Source organism: Equus asinus, chromosome 3 (genome assembly GCF_041296235.1).
Source record: "Equus asinus isolate D_3611 breed Donkey chromosome 3, EquAss-T2T_v2, whole genome shotgun sequence".
NCBI lineage: Eukaryota > Metazoa > Chordata > Mammalia > Perissodactyla > Equidae > Equus > Equus asinus.
In genome coordinates this window covers 142,153,152-142,166,961 of record NC_091792.1, presented here as the reverse complement: position 1 = coordinate 142,166,961, position 13,810 = coordinate 142,153,152, and the positions used below count along the sequence as shown (strand labels likewise).

At 38.2% G+C, this 13,810-nt stretch overlaps 1 protein-coding gene across 9 annotated transcripts in view; it reads right to left on the bottom strand.

Moving 5' to 3' along the window:
- Positions 1 to 13,810, bottom strand: part of SEPSECS (Sep (O-phosphoserine) tRNA:Sec (selenocysteine) tRNA synthase) — a 99,996-nt gene that overhangs the window by 6,153 nt on the left and 80,033 nt on the right. For all 9 annotated transcript variants that reach the window (XM_044767651.2, XM_070506122.1, XM_070506123.1 and 6 more), the window contains 2 exons: positions 8,954 to 9,083; positions 8,728 to 8,819 (listed from right to left, as the gene is read on the bottom strand). In XM_044767651.2, the coding sequence (XP_044623586.1) occupies positions 8,728 to 8,819; positions 8,954 to 9,083 (222 nt within the window). The remainder of the gene's footprint in view (positions 1 to 8,727; positions 8,820 to 8,953; positions 9,084 to 13,810) is intronic.

Genomic DNA, 13,810 nt, shown 5'->3' with positions numbered 1-13,810 from the left:
TAAAATAAATTCTTTTTATATTCAGAGTTAACATCCACATTTGTCATACCTAATGAAGCTACGAGTAAATGTTACTGTTACATGTGATAAGCTTTCTCTTTCATAATTAAAAATATGTGTAGAGAAACATTTAAGGAGGCAATTTTATCAACATTTGCAAAAACAGAAAAAGAAAGTTGCAGGAATCTTTTCTGAGACATATAAAGATTTCCTGGCCCTTCCTTCTTAAACTAATATTCCGATATTCAGTTCAGACGATTTTTCTTCATCTACATTATATACCAAAGGCTTAGTCTGCATCTATCTGTCTAATTCTTTCTTACTCTCAAATTCATCGGTTTCTCACAAGCAGAAACAAATCTGATAGCCAAGAAATACTTTTTATAGAACCCTACATTTTACCCCCTAACAGTAACAACAAAAAACTTATTTCACTGGTGAGGACCAATTTAAAACATTATTTTATCTAGTATGGCTGCCACCATAATCACCAACGTGGTTAACTTGCAGAGGACTTAATTTGTACTTAGCCATTCCTAAAAAAAGATGAAATGTTTCCTTAGGAACACCCCTAGCGGATGCTTTTAAACTTATTGATGCATACCTGGCTATTAAAAAACTGAGATTTTCCCAATGTCCGATTTCTCATACTTGAAAAAATTAGTTTTATCCAGTTCTATCAATCACTTGTTAACGGCACTTGAATTCAGTTTTAATTGCAGCTAGCATTACGATAAAAATCTTTAGACTATAAACATAATACTAAGGTAACTAAATCTCATGTTTCACTAGTATGCGAGTAATTAGACAAGAAAAATATTTGTGAGTCAAGTTCACATCCATCCTCAAATATGTATAGTATTTCTACTCTGTGCAAAAGGTTATGAGGTTATGACAGGTAATAAGCATCTTAAAGCACAACATACTGAATCCTACAATATTCCACATATTAAGGTCTTAACTGCTCTCCCATTAATATAACTACATTTAAAAAATATCATTTTGGGTCCGGCCCCATGGCCGAGTGGTTAAGTTCATGTGCTCTGCTATGGCGGCCCAGGGTTTCGCTGGTTCGGATCCTGGATGCAGACATGGCACCACTCATCAGGTGACGTTGAGGTGGCGTGCCATGTACCACAACTGGAAGGACCCACAACTAAAATATACAACTATATACTGGGGGATTTGGGGAGAAAAAGCAGAAAGAAAAAAAAAAGGGAAGACTGGCAACAGTTGTTAGCTCAGGTGCCAATCTTTAAAAAAAAAAAAAAAAGAAAAAAATATCATTTAGGAGACTGTACCACTATTTCCTACACTAATACTTAGCTAAGCAGTTTTTTATCTGATATATTAAAGGTACTACAGAACCTGCACTATTTTTTTGCTACAGTTCAATCTATAACTGACATTTATTATAAAATACATCTATAAAGGGAGAAATTTACAAGCACCCCAAGCAAAAGTATATAGAAAGATCTTACTTAAAAGAAATGAAATATTATTGATTTCCTATGTCTTTTGTGCTATATTTAACTTAATTTTAAAAGACTCTTCACTAGAGATAAACTGAACTGTATACCTGAATGCTAACGTCAGCTATATTTCTAGAATAAAAATGCAAAACTTTACACCACAATTCCAGATGTTAATGGAAGAGAAGGTGAATTATATTAAGCACTATCTGTTACACGGCCTCTTGCAAACTGATCTGCAGTCATGAAGCCCAACATTTAGCCTATCCCTCCCTATAACCCAAGAATGTGAATAATTCACTAAATTTTAAAAAAAAGGTCTTATGTAGTCAGGTTTTTTGAAACATACTGTTTCATATTACAAGATAACATGAAAATAGAACTAACCATATTATTATAATGTCTCATAAGGTGGGTAATAAATCAAAAGGGAAACATAACAAGTAGTCTAATATTTCAATGATAACATGAAATGATGGATGGACAACAGACTACAGGTACATATCCACGCACACAGATGTCCATATTTGAAGATAACAGCACCAAAAGCAATATGCTGCTCTCTGTGACTGCGGCCAGCTGACAGGATCCAGGCAGTCCTTGCATCACAGGTTAAAGCAATGCTTTCAAACTCTTCTGCTGAGGCCCCATATCCAGGGCTGAAACCTGACACTTTTGTTGAGATTCAACTACTCCACTTTTAGGGCCGCAAATCTACTAATGTTTCCAACCTTAGCTTTGTTATAAGACACCGTTTGAAGTTATATGTCTGAGGTTCTTTTAAAACTTAGTTTCTCCTCGTAGCTTCAGCTAACAAATTCCAGCCACTGGAACAGCCATTCGGCTGTCACTCCTCTTGTGCACTTGTCCAACTCAGCAGATATTTGCAACAATGAATGATGATCTGCCTGCCCTGTGCAGGAAAGCACTATTCTAAAAGGAAAGCCACGCAGAATAATGGTCTTCTCCAGAAGCAAAACAGAAGTGAGGATAGAATTCTAAGACTGATCTTTCCTCTTGCATAGAAAAACTCAAAGAAACAGTCTCTTAAATTTTAACCCCTTTTCTTAAAGGCCTCTTCAGTTAAATTCATGGACATTTCTCCCTCAATGAAGCAGATGTGTTGATCAAGAAAGGGCTAAGGGCAAAGAAGCTCAATTCACACACAGAGTTCCATTCTCTCTGATCTTTTCACCCTTCAAAAAAGAAGGCTTGAGAAGGAACGGCTTCAAAATGAGTTCTTGTCTGCTCTACTGTGAAAAAGATAAAGCCTTTTCTGAAGAGATATAGCTAGATGAAATAACCTCTAAAAATATCACTGTGGTGAGGGGGCTGGCCCCGTGGCCGAGTGGTTAAGTTCGCGCGCTCCGCTGCAGGCGGCCCAGTGTTTCGTTGGTTCGAATCCTGGGCGCGGACATGGCACTGCTCATCAAACCACGCTGAGGCAGCGTCCCACATGCCACAACTAGAAGGACCCACAACGAAGAATATACAACTATGTACTGGGGAGCTTTGGGGAGAAAAAGGAAAAATAAAATCTTTAAAAAAAAAAAAAAAAAAAAAAAAAAAAATATCACTGTGGTGAATAAGGGCACAGAATAAAAACAAATCCTAAGTTTTCTTTTAACACTCCTTTTTTAGTACGCAATAACACCAATAATATAAAAAGGAGCTCTCAGTGATGGTATATAAATAGCTCTGGCTGGAACAAAATAGCTTTGCCTCAGCTTCTCCAGAGCTGAACCAATAAACTATCACGATTAAATTTCCACAGTTCAAAAGCAAGTCCATTTAAACAAAAGAGGCCCTTACTTCTGCAACAAATCCAATAAAAAAACAATATTTATGCTACATATATGCAATTATGGTTTATGGAGGACATGCACATTTTTCAAAGACTTGCCTGTTGAATGAAGTTGTTAAAGAGCAAACTTTCCTTCACTTACAATGACAGAATTCTCAAATGAGCATTTTAATACTTTGAAGATTACCACTACAGACAGCCTCTGTTCTAAGTAAATTCTATACAAAGAATTTTAAATAAAACCAATTAATACATTAGAGTCTTTGGGGTTTTACATGCTTCCACTAGATAAAAACAGGAGGTCACGAGATCATCATCTTTATGGATGAAATGCCTCGCCCGGAGTGAGTAGGTCACCACCCCTCAATGCTGGATGAGTGACTAGAGGCAGCAAGAAGAGAGTGGCTAAAGCACAGAGGCTCTAGCATCACACGGGCCTGGGTTTCAATGGCAGTCTGGCACTTATAAGTGGTCTCTGGCTAAGTACTTAACTTCTCCAAGCCTCAATTTCATCTGTAAAGTGAGGATAATATCTACCTCATAAACCTGCTCTAAGCAGTACATGAAATAATGAACATAATGAACCTAGCAGAGTTCCTGGCATACAACAGACATTCATAAAAGTGTTAGTTCCCCACCCAGCTACTTTTTCCTTAGCATAAAAGAGTTTTCAGGTTACAGTAACTAACATTAGCTAGCAGGACTCCTACAGACATGTACTAATATCCTCTAGCTCTAATACTATTCTTGTCCTGTCCCTGTTTATTCCACTCTACTCGATCTAGACAAAAGAACAAAGTTCTGGACGTTACAAAGAGAGTTACCTCTTGACACCTGAGATGGAGCCATCCAATTCACAAATACCACTAGAATATAAAATTTTTCCCATAAAATATTTATCCAATGATTAATAAAGAATAAAGTCCCAGCCCAACGGACTGCCTGTTGGATCCATTCACCAGCTGAGCTACATATTCCCGCAGGTTTTTCTCAAAGCAGCTGGATTTTCACTCATGCTAAGCAAAATGTACACATGCGTGGACCTTTGGAATTATCGAGAAATAGCTGAAAGTTTTAAAGTCGAACCCTAAATGTCAGAAGTCAGAAGAACCATGGCATAACAGAAATTCTTAGATTCCAAAAAAATAAGAGAACACCCATGAAATCAATAATTCTATAATCCGAACGTAAGAAAAGTGCTTTGGAAGAGGAGTCCCTGTTAGGGAGAAGGTCCCACTCCCAGAAGTACAGTACCTGTTACACACAGCTGGTAATCACCATTTCAACTCATTCCTTTTCACAAATTTTCAACTATATCCACATATGGAAATACTTCTATAAGAACATCTAATTCATAACAGAAGTTGGTATCAAAATGTTGTTTGCTTTCTAATTTTCCAGAAAAATACTTATTCTGTGTAAAACAAGAGATGAACATACAATACTGAACCTATGTCTTTCCTTAGTTCATTCAACAAACATCTGCTGAGCATCTAGCATATTATCAAGCAAAGGACACTAAGAATAGAGGGATCAATGGCAACTCCAAGGTGGACACTAATCTACTAGACTGCCCATAATCAAAGACCAAGTTTCATTTCACACACCAGATGGTAATTTTTTAGGGGTGTGCACTCAAATAATCAGTTTATTGTGTTAGTTAAATTAATTTAACTACAAAATCACTCAAGTACTGTATTAGTTTATTAGAGTAAATATTTAATATTATTAACTATTATTATTTATAGTTTCAATTCAAGAAGAATAAAAACAGGAAATACTAAATAGTATGCTTAGAGGCTGGCCCAGTGGTGTAGCAGTTTAGTTCGAGCACTCCACTTCAATGGCCCAGGGTTGCCAGGTTCAGGTCACAGATGCAGACCTAAACACCACTCATCAAGCCGGGCTATGGCACTGTCCCACGTACGAAAAATAGAGGAAGACTAGAAAAGATGTTAGCTCAGCAACAATCTTCCTCAAGCAAAAAGAGGAATATTGGCAACAGATGTTAGCTCAAGGCCAATCTTCCTCACCAAAAAAATAAATAAATAAATAAATAGTATGCTTATTTGATATTATAACAGTATATAAAAATTTTTAAAGTTTCTATCTACAATAAAGTATATTCTTTAAATGTCTAACTTAAAACTTTGTGTAACACTCTTACTGTCAGAGTATCATATATTCCACTTATTTAGTTTAAAAATGAATTTTTAGCCAAATCTGCAGAGTGATCAACATAAGGTAAAAAGCAGCTAGAACATAAGAAAAGACTACAACTATGACAACTAAAGAGATCAGAAACAAACAGACACCTAAGAAGTCATAATTTCAGGGCCGGCCCCGTGGCCGAGGGGTTAAGTTTACACACTTCTTCAGCGGCCCGGGGTTTTGCCAGTCTGGATCCCAGGCGCGGACATGGCACCGCTCATCAGGTCACGCTGAGGCGGCATCCCACACAGCACAACCAGAGGCACTCACAACTAGAATATACAACTACGTACTGGGGGGCTTTGGGGAGAGAGAAAAAAAAAAAGAAGAAGATTGGCAACAGTTGTTAGCTCAGGTGCCGATCTTTAAAAAAAAAGAAAAGCAGAAGCAGCTATAATTTCAAGCTTTGATATTTGGGATATTTATGCAGTCCATCTCAAATTCCATAAAACATTATCTACCTATGTAAAGTATTAAAATGCCATGACACTGTATCTTTCCTCTCCAAGTTTCTATTAGAGATACAAGTGACCTGTGTGCCCCAAAAACAATGGGTTTCAAACTTGAGTGCACATCAGATTCATCAGGGAAGTTTCTTTAAAATGCAGTTGTCTGAGTCCCACTCTAGACTTAGTGAATCTGAATTTATCTTAAAGGAAAGCTAATTTTATGACGTGATCTAGACGTCACTTTCTCGGAGAGGCCTTCCCTGACCCTCCCAGAGGTAGGCTAGGTGCCCCAGCTGGCTTAGGTGACCCATGTTCTCATACATTCTGCTTGTCCTTTCATAACACTCATCCTTAAAGTTTACTATCTGCACGTTAACAGACCCTTTATCTCTAAAGGATCTATCAAATCTGCTGGAAGGACTTTACCTCCGCATGCCTACGTGTAAACCAGGCTAGCCAGATCATATGCCCACCCTGAAAAAGGAGGAAGGGACACTGTGAGTGACAGTCTACCAGGACTACCTGGAGTCGGGGAGAGGCAGCTCCCCAACAACAGTGACTCTAAAAAACAAACAGCTTCTATCCTCTCTGAAACAGAACCCAGTTTTTTTGGCCAGGGTAGCTAAATCTACTCATTGTTTTTGCCTCCTTTGGCTATTAGTCAACCTAAGTCTTCAGGTTTACAGCTCTGTAAAATAGCTACATAGCTACCAGGCTAGATTATGAATCCATCTAAGAAAAAAAGCAGTAGAGTTTAGCAATTAAGGCAGAGGATCAGAAGCCCAATTGCCTCAGTTTAAATCCATGTCCTACAATTTACCTACACATGTTACTTCTCTACCCCTCCATTTCCTGTGAAAAGGAGGATAACAGTAGCACTTACCTCAAGTAAAATCTTTGAGTTCAAATACCTTTCCCAGAGTGAAACAACTAGTTACAGGAGAGCTAAGATCCCCTGGCATCTGATACAATTAAACTCTCATATAAACAGATGACAGTTTTCCTCATCTGTAAACGGTCTTCATCTGTCTTATGGAGAAGGTTCCCTGAAAGATCTGCTAACGTCTTCTCTTGACTTAAACAATCTATGACCATAATCATTACTTTTTGGAGTTTACCAAACTGGACTTTTATTCTAATCATTTAAAAATGTTGTCAAGTTTATTTAGGCATAACTTACATACAGTAAAATTTCAGGTGTCCACTTGTACGGATTTTGACAAACATATACAGTCATGAAACTACTCCCACTCTCAAGACACAGAATATTTCACCACCCCACTCGTCCCCTCCCTCAACCCAAGTCTCTGAAAACCACTGATTTTTTTTCTTTCTCGATATTTTTTGTCTTTTCCAGGATGGCATATAAATGAAATCATAGAATACGGAGCCTTTTGAGTCTGGCTTATTTCATTTAGCATAATGCATTTGAGAGTCATTATGCTGCTGCAAATATCAGTAGTTTGTTTTTTATTGCTGAGTATGTACGTACCACAGTTTGTTTATACACCAGATGACAGACATCTGAATTGTATCCAGGGTTTGGTAATTATGAATAAAATCACTATAAACATTCACGCATAGGTTTTTGTACTGACATAAATTTTTATTTCTCTTGAGTAAATAGCTAGGAGTGGGACAGCTTGTTTATGTGCTAAGTATATGTTTAACTTTGTAAGAAAGTGCCAAAGTGTTTTCCAAAGTTGCTGTACCATTTTGCCTTCCTACCAGCAATGTCTGAGAGTTCTACCTGTTTGAGATCTTTGCTAGCATTTAGTACTGTCAGTTTTTTTTTTTTAATATTAGCCCTTCGACTAGGTGTATAGTGGTACCTTCTTGTGGTTTTAATTTGCTTCCCTAATGATTGATGGTGAGCATCTTTTCCTATATCATGTAAATCTCAAGAGATATCCTCACAATAAAAAGTAAACAATTACTTTCCTATGGACTGAATTAGTGGGGGGAGTGGGACTAGGGTAAAATAGAGCCCTCAAATTTTTAAACTTCTATTACGTACCCATAAGGCTATTGAGAGGATCTATCAGATAATATATATGAAAATATTTTAAAATATGTAAAGTGCTACTTTAAATCTAAGGGACTCTAATTGTTACTAAGTGTTAGAAAGTGATACCGATACAAAAACTACACCAGGGACCTCTAGCTCTCCCAGACAGGATGAATAAAACATCTTTGTCTGACCTGCCCTGCCAACACTGTCTCTGAATACAATTTTGGAATTGTCCTGAATTAAGCCAGCTTTCAGCATTGGAGACAAAGCCCAGATTTCAAGCACAAATGTCACTTATCATAGCCAACATAAGCAATGAATGCAGCACTGCAATAATGGCAAGGGATGGATTTACTATTTCAGAACGAGAAGCTGGCCAACTTGTGACCTGGTTCTTCCTCCTGCAACTGATATCTCACACCTACACAAGTCTTCAGACTTCCAGAAACTAAAAAGAAAAAAACTTGTCCATTTGTCTCCAAGAACCTCTATCTTTAAGTGGTAAGTGAACTGAATTTTACTGAACTAATAAGAATCCCTGATGCAGGAGTTTCTCAAAACACAAAAATCCCCTGTCCAAGGTTCCTCAGAATATCTGGATAGACAGGATGACAATGATGAACTGAAAACCACCTAGGGTGGTTCCAGAGCAAAGCAAATCCCCTAGGACCGTACTAGATATCTATACTCCCACAGTGACAAAGCAAAGGCAAAAACACCAATAACCGGGAGTACTGTTTTGGTCAAGTGTATTATTTTACACCTAAAGGGAAAGCTTACCTTTCTTTCTTTTAATAGCTTCTTATAGCCATTTGATCCAAGTGACAATAAAGTAATAAGGACATCTAAAGAAGGTGAAGCTGAAGCTCTTCCTGAAATAAGGATGAACAAGTTATATTTAGGAGGGGAAAAAAGCTTGGGAAATTAAGATTTATTATAGTACCCCACGTACAAATGGATTTTTGTTTGTTAGTTACTTTTTCTGAAGAGGAATCGATTTATTTACCTGGATACATCTTGCTGATTTCCTGAATGAAGGAATCATTAAAGCCAGCAATTATAGCACCACCTACTGGAACCATAAAATTTTTATCCAAGCTCTGGACGAAAGCGTCTATTCTACCAACCCGAGCACCCTAGAAGGAAATAACACGTAGTATTGCATATTAGTTTCTAGAGGAACAGACAACAACTGCTATTAATAAATAAATACCATTAAAACAATGCATGGAAATGAAGAGATCAAAGATTTTTATTTTCTTTGTAAAATATCTTTAAGTATTAAACTGAGCTTTTATTTTTTAGTTTTTTTTTAAAGAGATAATTAGTTTCACTGAATACCTAGCCAACATTCACATTTTCCAAATTGTCTTTTTTTTTTTAAAAAAAACATTTTATTTTTCCTTTTTCTCCCTAAAGCCCCCTGGTACATAATTGTATATTTTTAGTTGTGGATTCTTCTAGTTATGGCATGTGAGATGCCACCTCAGCATGGCTTGATGAGCGGTACCATGTCCACGCACCCAGGATCCGAACTAGTGAAAACCTGGGCCGCCAAAGCGGAGCTCGTGAACATAACCACTCGGCCACGGGGCCAGCCCTAAACTGAGTTTTTAAATGCTGCCACCTCTGTGTAGAAGAGCACTTTACAGTTTACAACCTGCTTTCACACATAAATCATTTAATCCTCAAAACAACCCTTTGAGGAAGGCAGGGTTTCAGGATCAGTTCAAGTGGGAACTATATATATATATATATATATATATACCGAAACAGAGCATTTCACCTTAAAATTGGATAAGAGTGGATTTCTCCTATGCCTCTCATCTGTGATATCTTCTATTTGACAATAAATGTCAAAAGTGGGTCCTACAACTACTAAGTAATCTTAAACACCCTCTGTGAGTTCAAGAGTGGCCACCATAATCTAATGGGCTGTAGTCACTCATGCTGCCAATCAATTAGTTATACTGGTAAGTGGTACTCTTTGATGTTTGGATAATCTACTACACCTGCACAACCACTTTAGGCAATAAGCTCTGCTCCTATCACCACTCAGATAACAAAAGAGAAAAGAAAAATTTTATTTTTAACATCAACTAATGGAAATTTCTTTTATATACTCTTGGCAATGTTTCTACATAACTCATGGTTCCTAATGTTATAACCTTAGATGATCTCATTCCACTGCAAACGAACTTCAAGTGATAATCTAATATTCTGGTGAAAAACTGAATACTTACTAGAAATGTAAAACTGGGTTCTAGTCCCCATCCAACATAGTCTACGACCTTTTGTCTAATGTGCTTCAATTTTCTCCTCTTAAAAATAGATACTATCTAAATTTCAACTAGGGTAGTTTTTTCTTTATCTGTAGCCACAGATTTTCAATCTGTATTCACAATCTACATTCCTATTAATATTATAAGCACATTTGACCTTCATCTTCACACTTTCTCTCCACATCAGTATCTCAGGGAGAACAGAAAGAGCAGATAGCTGGCCTAATCTAAGAGACCAGACCAGGCAACAGGTAGAAGCAGCAAAAGCACAGAAGTGGAGCCAAGCACTCTGGGCTATCACATGGTTGTTTAAATCTTAACCTTTCCGTTACTCTTCTAATTTCCTCATAAACTCTGATAGGAGAAAATCTCACCATATCACAGGAAAACAAAGAGAAGCATATAAGACTAATAGAGGGGCCAGCCTGGTGGCACAGTGGTTAGGTGTGCACGTTCCACTTTGGCAGCCCGGGGTTCACCGGTTCGGATCCCAGCTGTAGACACTGCACCGCTTGGCAAGCCATGCTGTGGTAGGCGTCCCACATATAAAGGAGAGGAAGATGGGCAGATGTTAGCTCAGGGCCAGTCTTCCTCATCAAAGAGAGGAGGATTGGAGGCAGATGTTAGCTCAGGGCTAATCTTCCTCAAAAGAAAAAAAGACTAATAGAATAAATAACTGAAAAACAAGTCAAGTAGCAGCACGTAAAAATAAGGCAGAAGAGTTAGAGTTGCCCTTTTACTAACATCTAAGTACTGTCCAAGGCTTCCTGAGAGACCTGAATCTAAACTGGGAGGAGGAGTACTAAGAGAACATCAGTACACCAGACTTTGCTAGAGCCCTTCAGCCTAAAACACAGAAAGCAGCAAAAGCGCAGCACACTCTGTGGCATGAAAACACACACGCTGGACCCAATCTCAGGAATGGAATATAGACCTCATTCCCCACACTGAAGTCAGAGGCTATCGATGAAGAGGATAAAAACACCATAAGGATGGAAGGGCTTAAGAGAAGAGGAAACATAGGAGCATATTCTATGAAGTAAAGGGTTGCCATTTATCAGTTCATTAATTTACTCATTTATTCACAGAACAAATATCTGAGCACTTATCACATGCCAAACACTGATCTAGGTTCTGGGATAGTAGCAGTGAATAAAACAGATAATTGTTCATGAAATGATTACTGCCAGAATTTACTGAGAACTTACTATGCATCAGGCACTGTTCTAAGCACTTTACTTTTTTCTTAACTCATTTAACCCTCACAATAACCATATGAGGTAGATGCTAGTATAACAGCCACTTTACAGATGAGAAAATTAAGGCACAATGAAATTAAAGTGACCTGCCCAAGGTCAGAAATGTAGTTAATAGCACAGTTGAGATTCAAATCCAGGCAATTAAAGCCCCTTATAGAAGGTCACTCAGGCAGTCAATGACAGCAGGGACTAAAACCTAGGTAATCTGAATGAAGAGCTCATGTTTAAAAGATAAAACACCCTTCCTATCGCATTTCTGTTCTTCCAGTTACGTAGGCCAAAAGCCTTGGAGTCCCTGAATTCTCATTTCCTCTTACCCCACATCTGACATATCAGCATATCCCATAAAATCCACTCTCAAAATATATCTGAATTTCACCAATTCTTACCACCTTCACAGCTACCATTCTGGCCCAAACTACCAACATATTTCAGATGGGCTGCTCCAACAGCATTCCACTCTTGCCTTCCTACAGTCTATTCCCCACAGAGCAGCCAAAATGATGGTTTAAAGATGTAAATCACTTGTCATTCTCCTGTTCAAAACCCTCCAATGGCTGACAATCACACCAAGAATAAAATGCCAAATCCTTAACACACCTCAAATCTCTTTACTACCACTGCTGCCCTCATTTGCCCTGGTCTAGCCACACTGGCCTCCTTGCTGTTCCTCACACATCCCAAGCACACTCCTGCCCCAGAGTCTTGGCACTTGCTGTACCTTCTGCCTGGAATCACTCTAGAGAGCTGCATGGCTCACTCCTGCACATCACTAAGGGCTCTGCTCAAATGTTACTTCTTGGAGAGGCCTTCCTGGATCACTCCAGCTAACCTGACACCCCTCCCCTCAAAACAGAAGAGTGTTAATCAAGGCCAGTCATACGTATTGTTTACTGTCTGCTGCTGCTCCATGACAGGATTTTGTTGTATTCACTACTGCACTCCCAGCACCTATACTGGTGCCTGGCACATCAATGGGAACCCTGTAAATATTTATTGAACAAATTGACAATTAAGTCTGTGAATAAGTAGTATTAACACCTACTTCTCTCAAATTCTTAATAAGTTGCTGCTTCCCACACTTTGAAGCTTTACAATCCATTTTGATTCTAAAATAATTAAGCCTATGTATTTTTGTAACTCTACCACATCCCCCTCCATTAATCTGTCATAACATCCATATTCCATGAGTCTCCTAAATAAGTTTAGTATATAAACAGAAGTATAGGTTCTTCAAAGCTGACTTCCTAGGGATTATATGTATATGCCAGAACATTCTATGTGCTGAGCATTAACTCATTCTGGGTCATTGCCCTTAAAAAAGAAGAATTCTGTAACATTTTAGTTACAGCTCATCTTCACCAATTGGTTGGTTATTACAATACTATCTTCTCAAGAAAGTATTTGCAGGGGCCAGCCCCATGGCTGAGTGATTAACCTCGCGCACTCTGCTCTGGCAGCCCAGGGTTTCACCGGTTCAGATCCTGGGCGTGGACCTGGCACCGCTCATCAAGCCATGCTGAGGCAGCGTCCCACATAGCAGAGCCAGAGGACTTATAACTAGAATATACAACTAGGTACTAGGGGGCTTTGGGGAGAAGAAAAAAAAAAAAGAAGATTGGCAACAGAAGATAGTGCAGGTGCCAATCTTTAGAGAAAAAAAAAATATTTGCAGTTTTAGTACTTTGTTTTTTAGAGAAAAATATGGGGCTCTGGAGTCACACTAAACTAGATGGGCCATTTTGTAGCTTGGGACCTTGGGCAAGTCACTTAATCCTACTGAGTTTGCTTATTTGTAGAATGGAAGTATACCTTAAAGTGTCAGGATTAAGTTAATAAACTCTAAAAGCCTAGAAGCATCCCTGACACATGGTGGGTACTCAGTAAGTGGCATATATTACTAATAAGAACCACTGAGGTGAATTAAAGCTAACTTTAATTTTTTAGAACGTCATGAAACAGCAACGAGCGCTCAATGAGACCCAAGGATTTATTTGGTTTAAAGCAACAGTGCCACCACCTCTTTTTGTGAGGGCCAATTTAGGAAAGTTGGAATGTTTATGTACTGCTTTTTTTTTTTTCAAGAAATGTCAATTTTAGAAAGTAACAGTATCTGCAACAATACAATAGCTACATTTAAAAAATTCATTCATCCATCTTATAGTGTTATTTTCTGGTTAAAAATTTAGTAAAACCACCTCATGAACGAAGAAAGGTGATGACAGAGCAGGGTATTTGTGATGTACAACTCCAAGAGCACTTTTCATACTGTACCCTGGAACTCATCTTCTTTTAGCCTTAATCTCTTCAAGTACACCACCA